The sequence below is a fragment of the Stegostoma tigrinum genome, chromosome 10 (genome assembly GCF_030684315.1).
Source record: "Stegostoma tigrinum isolate sSteTig4 chromosome 10, sSteTig4.hap1, whole genome shotgun sequence".
Taxonomy (NCBI): Eukaryota; Metazoa; Chordata; class Chondrichthyes; order Orectolobiformes; family Stegostomatidae; genus Stegostoma; species Stegostoma tigrinum.
This window is the reverse complement of record NC_081363.1, coordinates 1,748,143-1,773,229: the sequence shown is the minus strand read 5'-3', so window position 1 is coordinate 1,773,229 and position 25,087 is coordinate 1,748,143. Positions and strand designations below refer to the sequence as shown.

The window sequence follows — 25,087 nt, the reverse complement described above, 5'->3', positions numbered from 1 at the left end:
ATAGAGAGAGAGAGAGACTGGGATAGAGAGAGAGAGAGACTGGGATAGAGAGAGAGACTGGGATAGAGAGAGAGAGAGACTGGGATAGATAGAGAGAGAGAGAGACTGGGATAGAGAGAGAGAGAGAGAGAGGGGGAGAGACTGGGATAGAGAGAGAGGGGGAGAGACTGGGATAGAGAGAGAGGGGGAGAGACTGGGATAGAGAGAGAGGGGGAGAGACTAGGATAGAGAGAGAGGGGGAGAGACTGGGATAGAGAGAGAGGGGGAGAGACTGGGATAGAGAGAGAGAGAGCGACTGGGATAGAGAGAGAGAGAGAGATAGACTGGATAGAGAGAGAGAGATAGACTGGAAAAGAGAGAGAGATAGACTGGGATAGAGAGAGAGAGATAGACTGGGATAGAGAGAGAGAGATAGACTGGATAGAGAGAGAGAGAGAGACTGGGATAGAGAGAGAGAGAGAGACTGGGATAGAGAGAGAGAGAGAGACTGGGATAGAGAGAGAGAGAGAGACTGGGATAGAGAGAGAGAGAGAGAGACTGGGATAGAGAGAGAGAGACTGGGATAGAGAGAGAGAGAGACTGGGATAGAGAGAGAGAGAGACTGGGATAGAGAGAGAGAGAGAGACTGGGATAGAGAGAGAGAGAGAGAGACTGGGATAGAGAGAGAGAGAGAGACTGGGATAGAGAGAGAGAGAGAGACTGGGATAGAGAGAGAGAGAGCGCGACTGGGATAGAGAGAGCGACAGCGACTGGGATAGAGAGAGAGAGCGACAGCGACTGGGATAGAGTGAGAGAGCGAGAGCGACTGGGATAGAGAGAGAGAGAGAGACTGGGATAGAGAGAGAGAGAGAGACTGGGATAGAGAGAGAGAGAGAGACTGGGATAGAGAGAGAGAGAGAGAGACTGGGATAGAGAGAGAGAGACTGGGATAGAGAGAGAGAGACTGGGATAGAGAGAGAGAGAGACTGGGATAGAGAGAGAGAGAGAGACTGGGATAGAGAGAGAGAGAGAGACTGGGATAGAGAGAGAGAGAGAGACTGGGATAGAGAGAGAGAGAGCGCGACTGGGATAGAGAGAGAGAGAGCGCGACTGGGATAGAGAGAGCGACAGCGACTGGGATAGAGAGAGAGAGCGACAGCGACTGGGATAGAGTGAGAGAGCGAGAGCGACTGGGATAGAGAGAGAGAGAGAGAGACTGGGATATAGAGATTGTGAGAGAGCGTGACTGGATTAGAGAGAGAGAGAGAGCGAATGGGATAGAGAGAGAGCGCGACTGGGATAGAGAGAGGGAGAGCGCGCGACTGGGATAGAGAGATAGAGAGGGAGAGAGACTGGGATAGAGAGAGAGAGAGAGAGACTGGGATAGAGAGAGAGAGAGCGCGACTGGGATAGAGAGAGAGAGCGCGACTGGGATAGAGTGAGAAAGCGAGAGCGACTGGGATAGAGAGAGAGAGCGCAACTGGGATAGAGTGAGAGCATGAGAGCGACTGGGATAGAGAGAGAGAGCGAGAGCGACTGGATAGAGAGAGAGAGCGCGACTGGCAGAGAGGGAGAGAGACTGGGATAGAGAGACTGGGATAGAGAGAGAGACTGGGATAGAGAGAGAGACTGGGATAGAGAGAGAGAGAGAGGGGGAGGGAGACTGGATAGAGAGCGAGAGAGACTGGGATAGAGAGAGAGAGCGCGACTGGGATAGAGAGAGCGACAGCGACTGGATAGAGAGAGCGACAGCGACTGGGATAGAGTGAGAGAGCGAGAGCGACTGGGATAGAGAGAGAGAGAGAGAGACTGGGATATAGAGATTGTGAGAGAGCGTGACTGGATTAGAGAGAAAGAGAGAGCGAATGGGATAGAGAGAGAGCGCGACTGGATAGAGAGAGAGAGAGCGCGCGACTGGGATAGAGAGATAGAGAGGGAGAGAGACTGGGATAGAGAGAGAGAGAGAGAGAGAGAGAGACTGGGATAGAGAGAGAGAGAGAGAGACTGGGATAGAGAGAGAGAGAGAGAGAGAGAGACTGGGATAGAGAGAGAGAGAGCGCGACTGGGATAGAGAGAGAGAGCGCGACTGGGATAGAGTGAGAAAGCGAGAGCGACTGGGATAGAGTGAGAAAGCGAGAGCGACTGGGATAGAGAGAGAGAGCGCGACTGGCAGAGAGAGAGAGAGGGAGAGAGACTGGGATAGAGAGAGAGACTGGGATAGAGAGAGAGACTGGGATAGAGAGAGAGAGAGAGAGAGAGGGAGAGAGACTGGATAGAGAGGAGAGAGACTGGGAAAGAGAGGGAGAGAGACTGGATAGAGAGAGAGGGGGAGAGACTGGGATAGAGAGAGAGAGAGAGAGACTGGGATAGAGAGAGAGAGAGAGAGAGAGAGACTGGATAGAGAGAGAGAGAGAGAGAGACTGGGATAGAGAGAGAGACTGGGATAGAGAGAGAGAGAGACTCGGATAGAGAGAGAGAGAGAGAGACTGGGATAGAGAGAGAGAGAGAGAGACTGGGATAGAGAGAGAGAGAGAGAGACTGGGATAGAGAGAGAGAGAGAGAGACTGGGATAGAGAGAGAGAGAGGGGAGAGACTGGGATAGAGAGAGAGGGGGAGAGACTGGGATAGAGAGAGAGGGGGAGAGACTGGGATAGAGAGAGAGGGGGAGAGACTGGGATAGAGAGAGAGGGGGAGAGACTGGGATAGAGAGAGAGGGGAGAGACTGGGATAGAGAGAGGGGGAGAGACTGGGATAGAGAGTGCGAGAGAGAGAGCGCGACTGGGATAGATAGAGAGAGAGAGGGAGAGAGACTGGGATTGAGAGAGAGAGAGACTGGATGGATAGAGAGAGACTGGGATAGAGAGAGAGAGAGCGCGACTGGGATAGAGAGAGCGAGAGCGACTGGGATAGAGAGAGAGAGCGAGAGAGACTGGGATAGAGAGAGAGAGCGAGAGAGACTGGGATAGAGAGAGAGAGCGAGAGAGACTGGATAGAGAGAGAGAGCGCGAGAGAGACTGGATAGAGAGAGAGAGGGAGAGACTAGGATTGAGAGAGAAAGAGAGAGACTGGATAGAGAGAGAAAGAGAGAGACTGGGATAGAGAGAGAAAGAGAGAGACTGGGATAGAGAGAGAAAGAGAGAGACTGGGATAGAGAGAGAAAGAGAGAGACTGGGATAGAGAGAGAGACAGCGACTGGGATAGAGAGAGAGAGAGCGCGACTGGATAGAGAGAGAGAGACAGCGACTGGGATAGAGAGAGAGAGAGAGAGAGAGAGCGACTGGGATTGAGAGAGAGAGAGAGCGACTGGGATTGAGAGAGAGAGAGAGCGACTGGGATAGAGAGAGAGAGAGCGACTGGGATAGAGAGAGAGAGAGAGAGACTGGGATATAGAGATTGTGAGAGAGCGTGACTGGATTAGAGAGAGAGAGAGAGCGAATGGGATAGAGAGAGAGCGCGACTGGGATAGAGAGAGAGAGAGAGAGCGACTGGGATAGAGAGAGAGAGAGCGTGCGACTGGGATAGAGAGAGAGAGAGCGTGCGACTGGGATAGAGAGAGAGAGAGAGCGCGACTGGGATAGAGAGAGAGAGCGAGTGACTGTGATACAGAGAGAGAGACTGGGATAGAGAGAGAGAGAGACAGCGCGACTGGGATAGAGAGAGAGAGCGCGTGCGCCTGGGATCGAGAGAGAGAGAGAGCGCGTGCGCCTGGGATAGAGAGAGAGAGAGAGCGCGCGACTGGGATAGAGTCAGAGAGCGAGAGCGACTGGGATAGAGAGAGAGAGAGAGAGACTGGGATATAGAGAGAGAGAGAGAGCGTGACTGGGATAGAGAGAGAGGGAGAGAGCGAATGGGATAGAGAGAGAGCGCGACTGGGATAGAGAGAGAGAGAGAGACTGGGATAGAGAGAGAGAGTGAGAGAGACTGGGATAGAGAGAGAGAGAGAGCGTGACTGGGATAGAGAGAGAGGGAGAGAGCGAATGGATAGAGAGAGAGAGAGAGACTGGGATAGAGAGAGAGAGTGAGAGAGACTGGGATAGAGAGAGAGAGTGAGAGAGACTGGGATAGAGAGAGAGAGTGAGAGAGACTGGGATAGAGAGAGAGAGTGAGAGCGACTGGGATAGAGAGAGAGAGCGCGACTGGGATAGAGAGAGAGAGAGAACGCGACAGTGATAGAGAGAGAGAGAGAGACTGGATAGAGAGAGAGACAGAGCGACTGTGATAGAGTTAGTGAGAGCGCGACTGGGATAGAGAGAGAGACACAGGGCGACTGGGATAGAGTGAGAGAGCGAGAGACTGGGGTAGAGGGATAGAGAGAGAGAGAGACTGGGATAGAGGGATAGAGAGAGAGAGCGACTGGGATAGAGAGAGAGACACAGGGCGACTGGGATAGAGTGAGAGAGCGAGAGACTGGGGTAGAGGGATAGAGAGAGAGAGAGACTGGGATAGAGGGATAGAGAGAGAGAGAGAACGCGACAGTGATAGAGAGAGAGAGAGAGACTGGCATAGAGAGAGAGACAGAGCGACTGTGATAGAGTTAGTGAGAGTGCGACTGGCATAGAGAGAGAGACAGCAACTGGGATAGAGTGAGAGAGCGAGAGCGACTGGATAGAGAGAGAGAGAGACTGGGGTAGAGGGATAGAGAGAGAGAGAGAGACTGGGGTAGAGGGATAGAGAGAGAGAGAGAGACTGGGGTAGAGGGATAGAGAGAGAGAGAGACTGGGGTAGAGGGATAGAGAGAGAGAGAGAGACTGGGATAGAGGGATAGAGAGAGAGAGAGAGCGACTGGGATAGAGAGAGAGACACAGGGCGACTGGGATAGAGAGAGAGAGAGAGAGACTGGGATATAGAGATTGTGAGAGAGCGTGACTGGATTAGAGAGAGAGAGAGAGCGAATGGGGTAGAGAGAGAGCGCGACTGGGATAGAGAGAGAGAGAGAGAGAGCGCGACTGGGATAGAGAGAGAGAGAGCACGACTGGGATAGAGAGAGAGAGCGAGTGACTGTGATAGAGAGAGAGAGACTGGGATAGAGAGAGAGAGAGAGAGCGCGACTGGGATAGAGAGAGAGAGAGAGCGCGTGTGCCTGGGATAGAGAGAGAGAGAGCGTGCCTGGAATAGAGACTGAGAGAGAGAGCGCGCGACTGGAATAGAGAGAGCGAGAGAGAGAGAGAGAGCGACTGGGATAGAGTCAGAGAGCGAGAGCGACTGGGATAGAGAGAGAGAGAGAGAGAGACTGGGATATAGAGAGAGAGAGAGAGCGTGACTGGGATAGAGAGAGAGGGAGAGAGCGAATGGGATAGAGAGAGAGCGCGACTGGGATAGAGAGAGAGAGAGAGACTGGGATAGAGAGAGAGAGTGAGAGCGACTGGGATAGAGAGAGAGAGAGAACGCGACTGTGATAGAGAGAGAGAGAGAGACTGGGATAGAGAGAGAGACAGAGCGACTGTGATAGAGTGAGAGAGCGAGAGCGACTGGGATATAGAGAGAGAGAGAGACTGGGGTAGAGGGATAGAGAGAGAGAGAGACTGGGATAGAGGGATAGAGAGAGAGACAGAGCGACTGTGATAGAGAGAGAGAGAGAGACTGGGATAGAGAGAGAGACAGAGCGACTGTGATAGAGATAGTGAGAGTGCGACTGGCATAGAGAGAGAGACAGCGACTGGGATAGAGTGAGAGAGCGAGAGCGACTGGGATAGAGAGAGAGAGAGAGAGAGACTGGGGTCGAGGGATAGAGAGAGAGAGAGACTGGGATAGAGGGATAGAGAGAGAGAGAGAGCGACTGGGATAGAGAGAGAGAGAGACTGGGATATAGAGAGAGAGAGAGAGCGTGACTGGGATAGAGAGAGAGGGAGAGAGCGAATGGGATAGAGAGAGAGCGCGACTGGGATAGAGAGAGAGAGAGAGAGAGAGAGACTGGGATAGAGAGAGAGAGAGTGAGAGAGACTGGGATAGAGAGAGTGAGAGCGACTGGGATAGAGAGAGAGAGAGAACGCGACTGTGATAGAGAGAGAGAGAGAGACTGGGATAGAGAGAGAGACAGAGCGACTGTGATAGAGTTAGTGAGAGTGTGACTGGCATAGAGAGAGAGACAGCGACTGGGCATAGAGTGAGAGATCGAGAGCGACTGGGATAGAGAGAGAGAGAGGGAGACTGGTGTAGAGGTATAGAGAGAGAGAGAGACTGGGATAGAGAGAGAGAGAGAGCGCGTGCGCCTGGGATAGAGAGAGAGAGAGAGCGTGCCTGGAATAGAGACAGAGAGAGAGAGCGCGCGACTGGAATAGAGAGAGCGAGAGAGAGAGAGAGCGACTGAGATAGAGTCAGAGAGCGAGAGCGACTGGGATAGAGAGACTGGGATATAGAGAGAGAGAGAGAGCGTGACTGGGATAGAGAGAGAGGGTGAGAGCGAATGGGATAGAGAGAGCGCGACTGGGATAGAGAGAGAGAGAGAGAGAGAGACTGGGATATAGAGAGAGAGAGAGAGCGTGACTGGGATAGAGAGAGAGGGTGAGAGCGAATGGGATAGAGAGAGCGCGACTGGGATAGAGAGAGAGAGAGAGAGAGAGACTGGGATATAGAGAGAGAGCGTGACTGGGATAGAGAGAGAGGGTGAGAGCGAATGGGATAGAGAGAGCGCGACTGGGATAGAGAGAGAGAGAGACTGGGATATAGAGAGAGAGAGAGAGAGAGAGCGTGACTGGGATAGAGAGAGAGGGAGAGAGCGAATGGGATAGAGAGAGAGCGCGACTGGGATAGAGAGAGAGAGAGAGAGAGAGACTGGGATAGAGAGAGTGAGAGCGACTGTGATAGAGAGAGAGAGAGACAGCGACTGGGATAGAGAGAGAGAGAGAGAGACTGGGATAGAGAGAGAGACAGAGCGACTGTGATAGAGTTAGTGAGAGTGCGACTGGCATAGAGAGAGAGACACAGGGCGACTGGGATAGAGTGAGAGAGCGAGAGCGACTGGGATAGAGAGAGAGAGAGAGACTGGGGTAGAGGGATAGAGAGAGAGAGAGACTGGGATAGAGAGAGAGAGAGAGAGCGACTGGGATAGAGAGAGAGAGAGGGAGACTGGTGTAGAGGTATAGAGAGAGAGAGAGACTGGGATAGAGAGAGAGAGAGCGCGCGTGCGCCTGGGATAGAGAGAGAGAGAGAGCGTGCCTGGAATAGAGACTGAGAGAGAGAGCGCGCGACTGGAATAGAGAGAGCGAGAGAGAGAGAGCGACTGAGATAGAGTCAGAGAGCGAGAGCGACTGGGATAGAGAGACTGGGATATAGAGAGAGAGAGAGAGAGCGTGACTGGGATAGAGAGAGAGGGTGAGAGCGAATGGGATAGAGAGAGCGCGACTGGGATAGAGAGAGAGAGAGACTGGGATATAGAGAGAGAGAGAGAGAGCGTGACTGGGATAGAGAGAGAGGGAGAGAGCGAATGGGATAGAGAGAGAGCGCGACTGGGATAGAGAGAGAGAGAGAGAGAGAGAGAGAGACTGGGATAGAGAGAGTGAGAGCGACTGGGATAGAGAGAGAGAACGCGACTGTGATAGAGAGAGAGAGAGAGAGAGAGACTGGGATAGAGAGAGAGAGAGAGACTGGGATAGAGAGAGAGAGACAGAGCGACTGTGATAGAGTTAGTGAGAGTGCGACTGGCATAGAGAGAGAGAGAGAGCGCGACTGGGATAGAGAGAGAGAGAGAGAGAGACTGGGATAGAGAGAGAGAGAGTGAGAGCGACTGGGATAGAGAGAGAGAACGCGACTGTGATAGAGAGAGAGAGAGAGACTGGGATAGAGAGAGACAGAGCGACTGTGATAGAGTTAGTGAGAGTGCGACTGGCATAGAGAGAGAGACAGAGCGACTGTGATAGAGTGAGAGATCGAGAGCGACTGGGATAGAGAGAGAGAGAGAGAGAGACTGGGGTCGAGGGATAGAGAGAGAGAGAGACTGGGATAGAGGGATAGAGAGAGAGAGCGACTGGGATAGAGAGAGAGACACAGGGCGACTGGGATAGAGAGAGGATGAGCGCAACTGAGAGAGAGAGAGAGAGGATGAGCGCTACTGGGATAGAGAGAGAGAGAGCCCGACTGGGATAGAGAGTGAGAGAGAGACTGGGATAGAGAGAGAGAGAGAGAGAGAGAGAGAGAGAGAGACTGGGATAGAGAGAGAGAGAGACTGGGTTAGAGAGAGAGATAGAGAGAGACTGGGGTAGAGAGAGAGGGAGCGCAACTGGGATAGAGAGAGAGAGAGAGAGGGACTGGGATAGAGAGAGAGAGAGAGACTGGGATAGAGAGAGAGGGGATGAGCGCAACTGAGAGAGAGAGAGGATGAGCGCTACTGGGATAGAGAGAGAGAGAGAGACCGCGACTGTGATAGAGAGAGAGAGAGAGAGAGAGACTGGGATAGAGAGAGAGACAGCGACTGGGATAGAGTGAGAGAGCGAGAGCGACTGGGATAGAGAGAGAGAGAGACTGGGGTAGAGGGATAGAGAGAGAGAGAGACTGGGATAGAGGGATAGAGAGAGAGAGAGAGAGCGACTGGGATAGAGAGAGAGACACAGAGGGCGACTGGGATAGAGAGAGGATGAGCGCAACTGAGAGAGAGAGAGAGAGAGGATGAGCGCTACTGGGATAGAGAGAGAGAGAGCCCGACTGGGATAGAGAGCGAGAGAGAGAGAGAGAGCGCGACTGGAATAGAGAGAGAGAGAGAGAGACTGGGATAGAGAGAGAGAGAGAGACTGGGATAGAGAGAGAGAGAGAGACTGGGTTAGAGAGAGAGACTGGGGTAGAGAGAGAGGGAGCGCAACTGGGATAGAGAGAGAGAGAGGGACTGGGATAGAGAGAGAGAGAGACTGGGATAGAGAGAGAGGGGATGAGCGCAACTGAGAGAGAGAGAGGATGAGCGCTACTGGGATAGAGAGAGAGAGAGAGAGAGAGAGCGTGACTGTGATAGAGAGAGAGAGAGAGAGACTGGGATAGAGAGAGAGACAGAGCGACTGTGATAGAGATAGTGAGAGCGCGACTGGCATAGAGAGAGAGACAGCGACTGGGATAGAGTGAGAGAGCGAGAGCGACTGGGATAGAGAGAGAGAGAGAGACTGGGGTAGAGGGATAGAGAGAGAGAGAGACTGGGATAGAGAGAGAGAGAGAGAGAGCGACTGGGATAGAGAGAGAGGGTGAGAGCGAATGGGATAGAGAGAGCGCGACTGGGATAGAGAGAGAGAGAGAGCGTGACTGGGATAGAGAGAGAGGGAGAGAGCGAATGGGATAGAGAGAGAGCGCGACTGGGATAGAGAGAGAGAGAGAGAGAGAGACTGGGATAGAGAGAGTGAGAGCGACTGGGATAGTGAGAGAGAGACAGAGCGACTGTGATAGAGTTAGTGAGAGCGCGACTGGGATAGAGAGAGAGAGAGAGACTGGGATAGAGAGAGAGAGAGTGAGAGCGACTGTGATAGAGAGAGAGAGAGAACGCGACTGTGATAGAGAGAGAGAGAGAGACTGGGATAGAGAGAGAGACAGAGCGACTGTGATAGAGTTAGTGAGAGTGCGACTGGGATAGAGAGAGAGACAGAGCGACTGTGATAGAGTTAGTGAGAGTGTGACTGGCATAGAGAGAGAGACAGCGACTGGGATAGAGCGAGAGAGTGAGAGCGACTGGGATAGAGAGAGAGAGAGAGAGAGACTGGGGTCGAGGGATAGAGAGAGAGAGAGACTGGGATAGAGGGATAGAGAGAGAGAGCGACTGGGATAGAGAGAGAGACACAGGGCGACTGGGATAGAGAGAGGATGAGCACAACTGGGATAGAGAGAGAGAGAGCCCGACTGGGATAGAGAGTGAGAGAGAGACTGGGATAGAGAGAGAGAGAGAGAGAGAGAGAGAGAGAGAGAGACTGGGATAGAGAGAGAGAGAGACTGGGTTAGAGATAGAGATAGAGAGAGACTGGGGTAGAGAGAGAGGGAGCGCAACTGGGATAGAGAGAGAGAGAGAGAGGGACTGGGATAGAGAGAGAGAGGGACTGGGATAGAGAGAGAGAGAGACTGGGATAGAGAGAGAGGGGATGAGCGCAACTGAGAGAGAGAGAGGATGAGCGCTACTGGGATAGAGAGAGAGAGAGAGAGCGCGCGACTGTGATAGAGAGAGAGAGAGAGAGAGAGACTGGGATAGAGAGAGAGACAGCGACTGGGATAGAGTGAGAGAGCGAGAGCGACTGGGATAGAGAGAGAGACAGCGACTGGGATAGAGTGAGAGAGCGAGAGCGACTGGGATAGAGAGAGAGAGAGAGAGAGACTGGGGTAGAGGGATAGAGAGAGAGAGAGACTGGGATAGAGGGATAGAGAGAGAGAGAGAGCGACTGGGATAGAGAGAGAGACACAGAGGGCGACTGGGATAGAGAGAGGATGAGCGCAACTGAGAGAGAGAGAGAGGATGAGCGCTACTGGGATAGAGAGAGAGAGAGCCCGACTGGGATAGAGAGCGAGAGAGAGAGAGAGAGCGCGACTGGAATAGAGAGAGAGAGAGAGACTGGGATAGAGAGAGAGAGAGAGACTGGGATAGAGAGAGAGAGAGACTGGGTTAGAGAGAGAGACTGGGGTAGAGAGAGAGGGAGCGCAACTGGGATAGAGAGAGAGAGAGGGACTGGGATAGAGAGAGAGAGAGACTGGGATAGAGAGAGGATGAGCGCTACTGGGATAGAGAGAGAGAGAGAGAGAGAGAGCGCGACTGTGATAGAGAGAGAGAGAGAGAGAGACTGGGATAGAGAGAGAGACAGAGCGACTGTGATAGAGATAGTGAGAGCGCGACTGGCATAGAGAGAGAGACAGCGACTGGGATAGAGTGAGAGAGCGAGAGCGACTGGGATAGAGAGAGAGACACAGAGGGCGAATGGGAGAGAGAGAGAGAGAGACTGGGATAGAGAGAGAGAGAGCGCGCGACTGGGATAGAGAGAGAGAGAGCGCGACTGGGATAGAGAGAGAGAGCGAGTGACTGTGATACAGAGAGAGAGACTGGGATAGAGAGAGAGAGAGCGCGACTGGGATAGAGAGAGAGAGACAGCGCGACTGGGATAGAGAGAGAGAGCGTGACTGGGATAGAGAGAGAGAGAGAGAACGCGACTGTGATAGAGAGAGAGAGTGCGACTGGCATAGAGAGAGAGACAGAGCGACTGTGATAGAGAGAGAGAGAGAGAGACTGGGGTAGAGGGATAGAGAGAGAGAGAGACTGGGATAGAGGGATAGAGAGAGAGAGAGAGAGACTGGGGTAGAGGGATAGAGAGAGAGAGAGACTGGGATAGAGGGATAGAGAGAGAGAGAGAGCGACTGGGATAGAGAGAGAGAGACAGGGCAACTGGGATAGAGAGAGAGAGAGAGAGCGTGACTGGGATAGAGAGAGAGAGAGAACGTGTGCGCCTGGGATAGAGAGAGAGAGAGCATGCCTGGAATAGAGACTGAGAGAGAGAGCGCGTGACTGGAATAGAGAGAGAGAGCGAGAGCGACTGGGATAGAGTCAGAGAGCGAGAGCGACTGGGATAGAGAGAGAGAGAGAGAGAGAGACTGGGATATAGAGAGAGAGAGAGAGCGTGACTGGGATAGAGACTGAGAGAGAGAGCGCGTGACTGGAATAGAGAGAGAGAGAGAGAGCGACTGGGATAGAGTCAGAGAGCGAGAGCGACTGGGATAGAGAGAGAGAGAGACTGGGGTAGAGAGAGAGAGTGAGAGCGACGGATAGAGAGAGAGAGCGCGACTGGGATAGAGAGAGAGAGAGAACGCGACTGTGATAGAGAGAGAGAGAGAGAGACTGGGATAGAGAGAGAGACAGAGCGACTGTGATAGAGTTAGTGAGAGTGCGACTGGCATAGAGAGAGAGACAGCGACTGGGATAGAGTGAGAGAGCGAGAGCGACTGGGATAGAGAGAGAGAGAGACTGGGGTAGAGGGATAGAGAGAGAGAGAGACTGGGATAGAGGGATAGAGAGAGAGAGAGAGCGCGACTGGGATAGAGAGAGAGACACAGAGGGCGACTGGGATAGAGAGAGTGAGAGAGAGAGAGAGACTGGGATATAGAGATTGTGAGAGAGCGTGACTGGATTAGAGAGAGAGAGAGAGAGCGAATGGGATAGAGAGAGCGCGCGACTGGGATAGAGAGAGAGAGAGAGCGAGAGCGTGACTGGGATAGAGGGAGAGAGAGCGCGCGACTGGGATAGAGAGAGAGAGAGCACGACTGGGATAGAGAGAGAGAGCGAGTGACTGTGATACAGAGAGAGAGACTGGGATAGAGAGAGAGAGAGAGCGCGACTGGGATAGAGAGAGAGAGACAGCGCGACTGGGATAGAGAGAGAGAGAGAGCGCGTGCGCCTGGGATAGAGAGAGAGAGAGCGTGCCTGGAATAGAGACTGAGAGAGAGAGCGCGCGACTGGAATAGAGAGAGCGAGAGAGAGAGAGAGAGAGCGACTGGGATAGAGCCAGAGAGCGAGAGCGACTGGGATAGAGAGAGAGAGAGAGAGAGACTGGGATATAGAGAGAGAGAGAGAGAGAGCGTGACTGGGATAGAGAGAGAGGGAGAGAGCGAATGGGATAGAGAGAGAGCGCGACTGGGATAGAGAGAGAGAGAGAGACTGGGATAGAGAGAGAGAGAGAGAGAGAGAGACTGGGATAGAGAGAGAGAGAGACAGCAACTGGGATAGAGTGAGAGAGCGAGAGCGACTGGGATATAGAGAGAGAGAGAGGGAGACTGGTGTAGAGGTATAGAGAGAGAGAGAGAGACTGGGATAGAGAGAGAGAGAGAGAGCGCGTGCGCCTGGGATAGAGAGAGAGAGAGAGCGTGCCTGGAATAGAGACTGAGAGAGAGAGCGCGCGACTGGAATAGAGAGAGCGAGAGAGTGAGAGAGAGAGCGACTGAGATAGAGTCAGAGAGCGAGAGCGACTGGGATAGAGAGAGAGAGACTGAGATATAGAGAGAGAGAGAGAGCGTGACTGGGATAGAGAGAGAGGGTGAGAGCGAATGGGATAGAGAGAGAGCGCGACTGGGATAGAGAGAGAGAGACTGGGATATAGAGAGAGAGAGAGAGCGTGACTGGGATAGAGAGAGAGGGAGAGAGCGAATGGGATAGAGAGAGAGCGCGACTGGGATAGAGAGAGAGAGAGAGAGAGAGAGAGACTGGGATAGAGAGAGAGAGAGTGAGAGCGACTGGGATAGAGAGAGAGAACGCGACTGGGATAGAGAGAGAGAGAGTACGCGACTGTGATAGAGAGAGAGAGAGAGACTGGGATAGAGAGAGAGACAGAGCGACTGTGATAGAGTTAGTGAGAGCGCGACTGGCATAGAGAGAGAGACAGAGCGACTGTGATAGAGTTAGTGAGAGCGCGACTGGCATAGAGAGAGAGACAGAGCGACTGTGATAGAGTTAGTGAGAGTGTGACTGGCATAGAGAGAGAGACAGCGACTGGGATAGAGTGAGAGAGCGAGAGCGACTGGGATAGAGAGAGAGAGAGAGAGACTGGGGTCGAGGGATAGAGAGAGAGAGAGAGAGACTGGGATAGAGGGATAGAGAGAGAGAGAGAGCGACTGGGATAGAGAGAGAGACACAGAGGGCGACTGGGATAGAGAGAGGATGAGCGCAACTGAGAGAGAGAGAGAGGATGAGCGCTACTGGGATAGAGAGAGAGAGAGCCCGACTGGGATAGAGAGCGAGAGAGAGCGCGACTGGAATAGAGAGTGAGAGAGAGACTGGGATAGAGAGAGAGAGAGAGAGAGACTGGGATAGAGAGAGAGAGAGAGTGGGTTAGAGAGAGAGATAGAGAGAGACTGGGGTAGAGAGAGAGGGAGCGCAACTGGGATAGAGAGAGAGAGAGGGACTGGGATAGAGAGAGAGAGAGACTGGGATAGAGAGAGAGGGGATGAGCGCAACTGAGAGAGAGAGAGGATGAACGCTACTGGGATAGAGAGAGAGAGAGAGAGAGCGCGACTGCGATAGAGAGAGAGAGAGAGACTGGGATAGAGAGAGAGACAGAGCGACTGTGATAGAGATAGTGAGAGCGCGAGTGGCATAGAGAGAGAGACAGCGACTAGGATAGAGTGAGAGAGCGAGAGCGACTGGGATAGAGAGAGAGAGAGAGACTGGGGTAGAGGGATAGAGAGAGAGAGAGACTGGGATAGAGAGAGAGAGAGAGAGAGAGCGACTGGGATAGAGAGAGAGACACAGAGGGCGACTGGGATAGATAGAGGATGAGCGCAACTGAGAGAGAGAGAGAGAGAGAGGATGAGCGCTACTGGGATAGAGAGAGAGAGAGCGCGACTGGGATAGAGAGTGAGAGAGAGACTGGGATAGAGGGATAGAGAGAGAGAGAGAGAGAGAGAGACACTGGGATAGAGAGAGAGAGAGACTGGGGTAGAGAGAGAGGGAGCGCGACTGGGATAGAGAGAGAGAGAGAGAGAGAGAGAGAGAGAGCGCGACTGGGATAGAGAGAGAGACTGGGTTAGAGAGAGAGAGAGAGAGAGAGACTGGGATAGAGAGAGAGAGAGAGAGAGTGCGACTGGGATAGAGAGAGAGAGAGAAAGACTGGGTTAGAGAGAGAGAGAGACAGAGAGACAGAGAGAGAGACTGGGATAGGGAGAGAGAGAGAGAGTGACTGTGATAGCAAGGGAAAGGGAGATTGGGATAGTGAGAGAGAGAGGGTGATTGGGATAGAGAGAGAGAGAGACTGGGATCGATATAGATAGAGAGAGAGCATTTGTGAAGGAAAAAAACCGAGTTAATGTTTTGAGTCCGGTGACGCTTCGTCAGAACTGCTACAGGCAAGCTGGCTGGTTTTTTCTTCCTGATTTACACCATCCGCAGTTCTTTCAGTTTTTATTAAGTAGTTGGGCATGTTGGGAGAGTCGGCAATGGGGAAAGGCGTTGGGAATCTGATGCACAAGGGGGCTTGGGAGTCTCCATTCAGGATTCTCTTAAGGTTAATGTGTGGGTTTTGATTTAATTTATTGTCACGTATCGAGGTACAGTGCAAAGTGCTGTTTAGTGCGCGATATATCCAGATCGTTCCGTACCAAGTGCATCAGGCTGCCAGAACAGAGTGCAGAATACAGTATGACAGTCACAGATAAAGTGCAGAGAGAACGAGATCAGAACTAACATTGGAGATATTCGTTTAAAAGCCTGCTATCACCAAGGCAGAAGCTGTTCTTGATCTGTTTATACGTGTATTCAAATTTTTATACCTCCTGCCCAATGGAAGAGGGTGGCAGAAACTATAACCAGGGTGGGAGGGATCTTTGATTAAGTGGGCTGTTTACCTGGGGCAGTGCGGAAATATAGGCGGCGTTAGTGTAAGGAAGGCTGGTTTGTGTGCAGGTCTGGGCTGTGTTCACAACTCTCTAGTTTCTTGTAGTTTTAGGAAGAGCAGTTGCTGTACAAAGTCTTGATGCATCCTGATGGACGCTTTCTCTGGTGCATCGATGAAAATCGAGAACTTTGAAGACATGCTGCCATGAATGTATAAGGAGTACAGTAGGGAACCAGTGTTGAGGACCATTGTGGAGGAGGTGTTTTTGTTTATCCTTGCTGATTGTGGCCTGTGGATCAGGAAGTTGAGGATCCAGTTAGAGGGGGGAGCTGGGAACTAGGTCTTGGAGGGTAGAGATGAGTTTGTTTGGAATTATGATGTTGAAGGCAGGGCTGTACTCAACGAGCAGGTGCCTGACACAGGAGTCTTTGTTATCCAGATGTTCCAGGGATGAGTGCAGGGCCAGAGAAATGGCATCCTCTGTGGATCTGTTATGTTGGTAGGCAGACTGTAGGGGATTGAGGCAGGTTGAGAGCTTGGACTTGATGGTGGCCATGACCAGCATCTCAAAGCACCTCATGTTTATTGAAGTCAGAGCTATTGGACGTTAGTCATTAAGGCACACTGCATGTGCTTTCTCTAGTACGGGGATGGTGGTCTTCTTGAAGCAGGTGGGCACTTCGGCTTGTAGGAGGGAGAAGTTGAAGATGTCCAGGAATGCGCAGGATCTGAATGCTTGACCGGGGACACCAACTGGGCCCATCATTTTCCTTGGGTTGACTCTCAGGAAGACTGATCTGACTTCTGAAGAGCGATAGACAGAACAGGTGTGCCTCAGGCTGTTGGGGCAGGAGTTGCCATGCTGGTGGTATTCTGCTCAAACGGAGCATAGAAAGCATTGAGCATGTCAGGGAGGGATGCATCGTTGTCCGCTATCTTATGCTGTTTCATTTTGTATCCCGTAAAGTCGTTCAAGTTTTGCCATAGACATCAGGGATCTGTTTGGCAGGTCTGGGCCTCTGACTTGGTCTGGCACTGCTTCTTGGCCTCCCTGATGGCTTTGCGGAGGTCATATCTGGATTTCCAGTATTGGTCTAGGTCACCCGACTTGAATGCTGCATGCCTGGTCTTCAGTAGGGAGTTGATTTCCTGGTTCATCCAAGGTTTCCAGTTGGGGAACACTCTGATTGACTTCTTTGGTACAACTTCCTCAGGGAAATGTCCCCGGCCCATCCATTTTCAGCTGCTTCATCAGTGACCTTCCCTCCGTCATAAGGTCAGAAGTGGGGATGTTCGCTGATGATTGCACAATGTTCAGCACCATTCATGACTCCTCAGGTACTGAAGCAGTCCATGTTCAAAAGGAGCATGATCTGGACAATATCCAGGCTTGGGATGGCAAGGGGAAAGTGATATTCACGCCACACAACTGCCAGGCTATGACCATCACCAATAAGAGACCATCTGATCACCGCTCCTTGACATTCTATAGTGTTACCATCACTGAATCCCCCACCATCAACATCCTGGGGGTTACCATTGACCAGAAACTCAACTGGACTCACCACATTAACACAGGGGCGGCAAGAACAGGCCAGAAGCTGGGAACCCTGCCGGGAGTAACTCACCTCCTGACTCCCCAAAGCCTGTCCACCATCTACAAGGCACAAGTCAGGAGTGTGATGGAATACTCCCCACTTGCCTGGATGGGTGCAGCCCCAACAACACTCAAGAAGCTTGACACCTTCCAGGATAAAGCAGCCGCTTGATTGGCACCACATCCACAAACATCCCACTCCCCCCACCACCGACACTCAGCAGCAGTTTGTACCATCTACAGGATGCACTGCAGAAATTCACCAAAGATCCTCACAGCACCTTCAAAATGCACGACCGCTTCCATCCAGAAGGGCAAGGGCATCAGACATATGGGAATACCACCCCCTCCAAGTCACCCACCATCCTGACTTGGAATTATATCGCTTGGAGCAGTTTACATGGTGTAAGCCTTGCCACATTGGCAAAGTCCATGAGGTTGGTCTAGGTCTCAAGCTGAATTTAGTATTGCCTCTTGGCGTCTCTGCTGTCTTTGTGAATGCCATTCCTGGGTTTCCTGTATAGGCTGGGGTTGCCCAACTTGTACACCTCCGATCTGCACTTCAGCAGGGAGCGAAGCTCCTGGTTCATCCAGGGTTTTTGGTTGGAGAAGGTTAGAACTAACTTCTTCCACATGCTGTCTTCTACACATTTACTAATGAAGTCTATAACAGGAGGGGCGTGCTCCTTTAGACTTGTTGCTACGTTTATGAAAATGGACTCGAAGCAGTTCCATAGAAGCCCTTCCATTACCTCACAATAGCACAGCACTACTTTCTGTACTGGGCCCTCGCACTTCAGTTTCTGTCTGTCAGCCGGGAGGAAGTGCACAGCATTGTGATCGATTGATGGAGTGGTTGGTGCCTTCGGTTGTACAGAAGTGGTCGAGGATATTGGGATCTCTGGTGGGACAGTGGCGATGTTGATGGTATTTTGGTAGCATGTTCCTGTGGGTGGCCGTGTTGAAGTTACTGGCTGTGATGGACTCAGGGTATTCTGTCTGTGGTCTGTCGAATTGTATACTTTGTCAAGAGTACTGTCACTTCCACATGGGTTGGGATGTAGACCGCGGTCAGTGTGGCAGGGGTGAGCTCACACAGCAGGTAGTAAGGACATCACTTTACTGTAAGATATTCTAGGTCCAGGGAGCAGCAGGATCACCACGAGGTGTAGATGTGGAAGTAAACCCCTCCATCCCTTGACTTGCCCTGGGACACCAGCCAGATTGTACAGTGAACTAGAAACCCTCAGGTTGTAAAGCACCCTCAGGTGTAGCAGGAGGGAGCCATGCCTCTATGGGACAGAGCACACAGCAATCTCTCAATTCCCTTTGCAAGGTGAATCGAGCTTTAATTGTTTTCAATGGTTTGAACATTTGCCAGCAACATGCTGGGGAGGAGGGGCAGATGGAGCTTGAAACCCTGAAGTTTCAGTCTTACCTGACATCTGGTGTGTCTCCCAGGTTTCCTGGGTAGGCGGCTGTCCCCAGTCAATCCGCAGTGTTGCTGAAGTAAGTCTGTGCTCCTCGCGGGTTCCCAGCCACCAGTCACAGCCCTGACTGCCCCATGGGGTTCTTGTGGTTGGTTTGGTCGGGCCTCCTCAATGTCAGCTAATTGTGGGGTCAGGCCCTGTCCCCGCATCGGTCAGACCATGTTCCCAGATTTCCACAAGGAGCCAGGCTTGCGGGAGTACAGTAGACCCCTGGTCCCTCTGGGCTTGCGGTTCCAACATTGGTTAGACAAACCTGAGAGAACGTTGTTGGTAATTCTGATGGACATAGCAGCAGAATGACTGTGACATGTAAGAATAAGATCTGCTTCAGACAGCTCACAAAATGTCATACGATCTGGTACAGCCATCTTCTAAAAGTTTAGCAGGATCCCAGCAAGGAGGTTCAGCTGGCAGCTAGGAAGGCAAATGCAGTGTTAGCATTCAGTTCAAGAGGGCTAGGATACAAGAGCAGGGATGCACAAGGCTGTATAAGGCTTTGGTCAGGTTTACTTTGGAATATTTTAAGCAGTTTTGGGTACCATATCTGAGGAAGGAAATGCTGCTGTTGGAGGGAGCCCAGAGGCGATCCCAGGAATGAAGCATTTGTCATATTGGGAGAGCGGTTGAGGTCTCTGGATACGTACCTGAAGGAGTTTAGGAGGCTGAGGAGGACTTCTTATTAAAACATACAGAATAGTGAGAGGCATGGGTAGGGTGGACATGGGGAAGATTTCTCCACTAGTCAGAGAGATTAGGACCCACAGGCACAGCCTCAGAGTGAAGGGACAACCCTTTAGAACTGAGATGAGGAGGAATTTCTTCATCCAGAAGGTGGTGAATCTGTGGAGCACATTGTCACAGAGGGCTGTGGAGGCCAAGGCATTGAGTATTTAAGACAGAAGTAGCCTGAAGGTTCCTGATGAGTAAGGGGATCAAGGGTTACAGGGAGAAGGCAGGGCAATGGATTTAGAAACATACTGGCCATAAACGAACAGTGGAGCACACTGTGCTGCTATATGTTATGGTCCTCTGCCTTGTCATCATTAGTAGGAAAGCTGATGGAGGCCATGAAGAGATCAATATACACTTAGGGAAAAACAAGTCAATGTTTGCCAGTCACCATGTCGTGGGCAGGTCATGTCTGACAAGTTTAATTGAGTTCTTTGTCTGGGTGACACGTGCAGTGGATGGGCGTGGTGCTGTGGATGTTATATATTTGCACTTTCAGAATGCATTAGGAATAGTGCCACATCGCAGGTCGGATAGCAACTTAGAAATGTTTGGGCCTGATGGCTCTTTGGGGCAGCGTGGGTTAGAAGGTGGCTAAAGAACAGGATGTAAAAGGTTGGGAAGGATGGCCATTTCTCAGGCTGGAGACCAATTAGAACATAAACTGTACTGCACAGGAACAGGCCCTTCGGCCCACCATGTCTGTGTCAACCATGATGCTATTCTGAACTAATCCCATTTGCCTGCACATAGTGTGTATTTCTTTACTCCCTGTTCATGTGTCTGTCCAAAGTTCTCTTAAGAGAGAAAGGTACCTTGTTTAATTTTATCTTGAGTTTAGAGCAGTTGAGTTGAAGGTTGTGTTCAGTGTTGGGATACTTGCTTCTTCGGATATATCTAACCAGTTTGGAGGTGGATGTGGGGGCAAAATCTCTAAATTTGCTGATGACCCTAAGCTAGAGAGAATGGCAAATAGTGAGAACGATACTGAGTGACTTCAGAGGGACATGGAGAAGTTGGGCCCAACAGGCAGGCAGCTGGCAAAAGAATTTCGATGTAGAGAAATGTGAGGAAATGTGTTTTAGTGGAAAAAGTGTGGATAGACAATGCTGGCTCAATAGGACAACTTTGAGGGGAATACTGGAGCAGAGGGACCTTGGGGTTTATGTGCCTGATTCTCTGAAGGTGACCAGGCAACGTGAAACAGTTGTTAAACAGGATTATAGGGCCCTTTTAGGTTTATAAATAGCGGCATAAAGCAAGGAAGTGACACTACACCTCTACAACTCATTGTTCACAACACATTTGGGATAAAAGAATGTTAAAGCCCTGGAGAAAGTGCAAAGGACACGAACCAGAATGGTATCAGGAATGAGGAATTTTAAAGGAAAGATTAGAGAGACTGGGATTATTCTCCTTGGAGCAGAGAAGATTAAGAAATGACCTCACTGAGGTGTTCAAAATTCTGAACAATTTTGACAGGGTAAAGAAGGGTATTCTGTGACTTTGTCAGTAGAAAGTAAATGTTTTTAATTACATTAATGTGTATCAATGGCAGGTTTGGCCTCAGTTAGAATCTGGACAGAAATGGTGGGCTCCAACCTGGGAAAGGTGTCAGGGGTTGGAGACGGTGTGGGGCTGTTTGTGAGAATGGGGGATGAGGATGAGGGCACTTCAGTGAATGGGACAAGACTGTGGAAACTGGGATTGCTCTCCACACAGCAGGAGCAAAGCAGGTTGAAGGAAGATGCAGTGAGTTGTGATCTGGAATGTGCTGCTAAAAGGGACTTCAAGGCCGATTCAACAGCAATTTTCTGGATGGAATTGGAATGTCTGGCATGACTCTGGGGAAGAGTAAGGGTTGTGGATTCATGGATTCACTCTTCTAGTAAGACCATAAGTCAGAGGAGTGGAAGTAAGGCCATTCGGCCCATCAAGTCCACTCCACCATTTAAATCATGGCTGATGGGCATTTCAACTCCACTTCCCTGCACTCTCCCCATAGCCCTTGATTCCTTTTGAGATCAAGAATTTGTCGATCTCTGCCTTGAAGACATCCAACGTCCCGGCCTCCACTGCACTCCGCGGCAATGAATTGCACAAGCTGACGATGTTTTCCTCGCATGTGCGTTATAGCGTTGGTTTTAAGTTGGTGTTTGTGCATTCCAATGCTTTAAACGTCTGCTTTCTTCCTCTCCTAAAATACTTCTAGTGAGCTAGTACAGGCAGCAGGAGGTGAATGGTCTCCTGTGTTGTATCGCTGGCTATGTAATGGCTGTTCCCTTCTCTGGTCTTTCCCAGATTCCCTGTGCTATGGATGAGCTGGCTCATGACCTGGCGTCTGCCCTTGATGAGACATCTGAGCAGAACCGTGTAGACGAAGAGATCTGGGATGGGCCTGGCCTGTGCCCCCGGCAGCAGCAGAGACGGCAGGCGCGCAAGCGGAGGGGTCGAAAACGCCGCTCCAACTCGAACCACTCGCTGGACTACACACGGTGCTACAGCGAGGTGTCTGAATCCAGTCAGGATGAGGTGGGGCTGGCTGCTGGCGGAGCGGACACTGACTCTGATGATGACCGGGCAGTGGTGAAACGACTCTCCTCTCTTAACGTCACGCTGAAGGGCAAGTATCACAACTGGCACGAGTCAGACTCTTTCACGGAGAATAGCCCGGGCCAGCCACTCAGGCGAAGACGCAAAGTCAAACGTGTGACCTCAGGCAGTGCAGGGGACGTCAGCTCCACACTGCAGAAGAAGCTGAAGGTGTCAGAACCCAGGCCAGGATCTCAGTCTCCCTCGTGTCCCCTGAAACCCCCCAGCCAACACAAGAAGCAGCGCCTGTCCAAAGCAGCTGATGAGGAGTCTTGGCTGAGCCCTGAGGGGCGCTCGATCCACCATAACCTTCACCTGGAGGGAGGCCTTCATAAGAAGGTGATGGACTGTCAGACCGAGGAGAACAAAGCCTCAGATGAGAACATGACTGACAGGTAACAGTGAATGTGATTCACAGGAACCATCCTGCTGTCAGTTGGTACTCTGTGACTGTCACTCTCACTACAGGCTTAGGGGTTCCACAGCCATTTCCAAGGTTTGAGCATAGGCCAACACTCCATTGCTGTTGTGAGGGAATCATACACTGTTAGGGAGCGCCGCACCATTGGAGGGTCGGTGCTGAGGGAGTGCCGCACTGTCGGAGGGTCAGTGCTGAGGGAGCACGCCGCTGTCGGAGGGTCAGTGCTGAGGGAGGGCCGCACCGTCAGAGGGTCAGTGCTGAGGGAGCGCCGCACCGTCGGAGGGTCAGTGCTGAGGGAGTGGGCACTGTCGGAAGGTCATTGCTGAGGGAGGGCCGCACCGTCGGAGGGTCAGTGCTGATGGAGCGCCGCACAGTCGGAGGGTCAGTGCTGAGGGAGCGCCGCACTGTCGGAGGGTCAGTGCTGAGGGAGCGCACCGCTGTCGGAGGGTCAGTGCTGAGGGAGCGCCATGCTGTCGCAGAGTCAGCGCAGAGGGAGCGCTGTACTGTCACAGGGTCAGCGCAGAGGGAGTGCTGCGCTGTGTGGTGGTGGGGATATTATAAACCTTAAATTCTACTGGGAAATGTTTGAGTCTATTATCAAGGGTGTAATTACAGAGCATTTAGAGATACATAATATAATCAAGTCAGCGTGGGCTCAAGAAAGAGGAATCAGGCCCTGACACATTTACTAGGATTCTTTGAGGAGGTAGCAAGCAGTAGGTGTACTCTGTTGGATGCTCTGGTGCTTGATAATTTCCTGTGTATTGGGTATTTCAGGAAGGCGAGAGCTTCTGCATCTATGCAGTCGTCTCTTGAGAACCTTGAGATCTGTAGGGAGCTCACAACGAGTTACAGTGTCGGTGCCATCTTAGATCCCACCCTGTTAATCTCTGGATTAAGAGTCCAGCGATAACACCACTGGGCCACAGCCTCCCCTTATGAGGAGGGATTGAATAGTTTGGGCCTGTACTCACTGGAGTTTAGAAGAATGAGAAATGACCTTATTGAAGATTCTCGGGAGACTTGACAGGGTAGTTGCAGAAAGATTGCTTCCCCTTGTGTACAAGTCTAGAACCAGAGGGCATCGTCTGAGAGTAAGGGGTCGCCTGTATCAGACAGAGATGAGGAGGAAATTCTTCTCAGAGGGTAGTGAATCTGGAATTCCTCACTACCGAGGCCTATCTAAGCTTGGTCATTAAGTATATTCAAAGCTGAGACAGACAGATCTTTAATGAGGAAGGGAGTTGAGACTGACGGGGTAAATACATACCCCCTAGTTTAAAACTTTTCAACTGTGGGACAAAGATTCTGACCCTCAACCCTTTCTGTGCATCTGATAGAAGCCGAGAAAGCTATCAACTCTCCCCTCGGCCTCTGCCACTCAAGAGAAAACAACCCCCCCCCCGCCGCCGTTCTTCTAGCCTCTCCTTATGGCTCATACCCTCTAATCCAGGCAGCATCCTGCCCAAAGCCTCCACATTCTTCCTGTAATGTGGCAACCAGAATCGAACAAAATACTTTAAGTGTGGCCTAATCAAAGTATTATAAAGCTGCAGCACGACATCTGACTACTTAGTTCCCCAACCAATAAGGGCAAGCTTGCCATATGCCTTGTTTACCACCCTATCTGCTTGTGTGGACACTTTCAGGGAACTATGGGTTTGAACCCCAAGATCCCTCTGTACATCAGTGCTGTTGAGGGTCCTGCCCTTAACTGTACACTTTTCTATAACATTTGATTTCCAAAGTGCAGCACCTGACTCTTACCCAGATTAAACTCCATCTGCTATTTCTCTGATCATAACTGCAACTGATCTATATCCTGCTGTATCCTTTCACAACCTTTTACACTATCCACAATTCTACCAATCTTTGTATCAGCTGCAAGCTTACTAATTCACCCATCTATAGTTTTTTTCAGTTCACTTTGTGGGATGTGGATGTTGCTGGCTGGCCATCATTTCTTGCCCATCCCTAGTTGCCCTTTCATTCAAGTCCTTTATATATATCACAAACAGCAGAGATCCTAATCTGGATCCCTGCGGAACACCACTTGTCACGGACCTCCAGCCTGAACAACACCCTGCTACCACTACCCTCTGCCTTCTATGAGCAAACTAATTCTGAATCCAAGATAATGGGAACTGCAGATGCTGGAGATTCCAAGATAATAAAATGTGAGGCTGGATGAACACAGCAGGCCAAGCAGCATCTCAGGAGCACAAAAGCTGACGTTTCGGGCCTAGACCCTTCATCAGAGAGGGGGATGGGGGGAGGGAACTGGAATAAATAGGGAGAGAGGGGGAGGCGGACCGAAGATGGAGAGTAAAGAAGATAGGTGGAGAGGGTGTAGGTGGGGAGGTAGGGAGGGGATAGGTCAGTCCGGGGAAGACGGACAGGTCAAGGAGGTGGGATGAGGTTAGTAGGTAGCTGGGGGTGCGGCTTGGGGTGGGAGGAAGGGATGGGTGAGAGGAAGAACCGGTTAGGGAGGCAGAGACAGGTTGGACTGGTTTTGGGATGCAGTGGGTGGGGGGGAAGAGCTGGGCTGGTTGTGTGGTGCAGTGGGGGGAGGGGATGAACTGGGCTGGTTTAGGGATGCAGTAGGGGAAGGGGAGATTTTGAAACTGGTGAAGTCCACATTGATACCATATGGCTGCAGGGTTCCCAGGCGGAATATGAGTTGCTGTTCCTGCAACCTTCGGGTGGCATCATTGTGGCAGTGCAGGAGGCCCATGATGGACATGTCATCAAGAGAATGGGAGGGGGAGTGGAAATGGTTTGCGACTGGGAGGTGCAGTTGTTTGTTGCGAACTGAGCGGAGGTGTTCTGCAAAGCGGTCCCCAAGCCTCCGCTTGGTTTCCCCAATGTAGAGGAAGCCGCACCGGGTACAGTGGATGCAGTATACCACATTGGCAGATGTGCAGGTGAACCTCTGCTTAATGTGGAATGTCATCTTGGGGCCTGGGATGGGGGTGAGGGAGGAGGTGTGGGGACAAGTGTAGCATTTCCTGCGGTT

At 51.6% G+C, this 25,087-nt stretch overlaps 1 protein-coding gene across 1 annotated transcript in view; it reads left to right on the top strand.

The window, feature by feature from the left end:
- LOC132210085 (G patch domain-containing protein 2-like) overlaps positions 1 to 22,984 on the top strand; it is a 39,024-nt gene extending 16,040 nt beyond the window's left edge. Inside the window, exons 2-3 of the mRNA XM_059649411.1 lie at positions 21,360 to 22,045; positions 22,849 to 22,984. Coding sequence (XP_059505394.1) covers positions 21,372 to 22,045; positions 22,849 to 22,984 — 810 coding nt within the window. The 5' untranslated portion in view covers positions 21,360 to 21,371. The remainder of the gene's footprint in view (positions 1 to 21,359; positions 22,046 to 22,848) is intronic.
- The last annotated feature ends 2,103 nt before the right edge of the window (positions 22,985 to 25,087 follow it).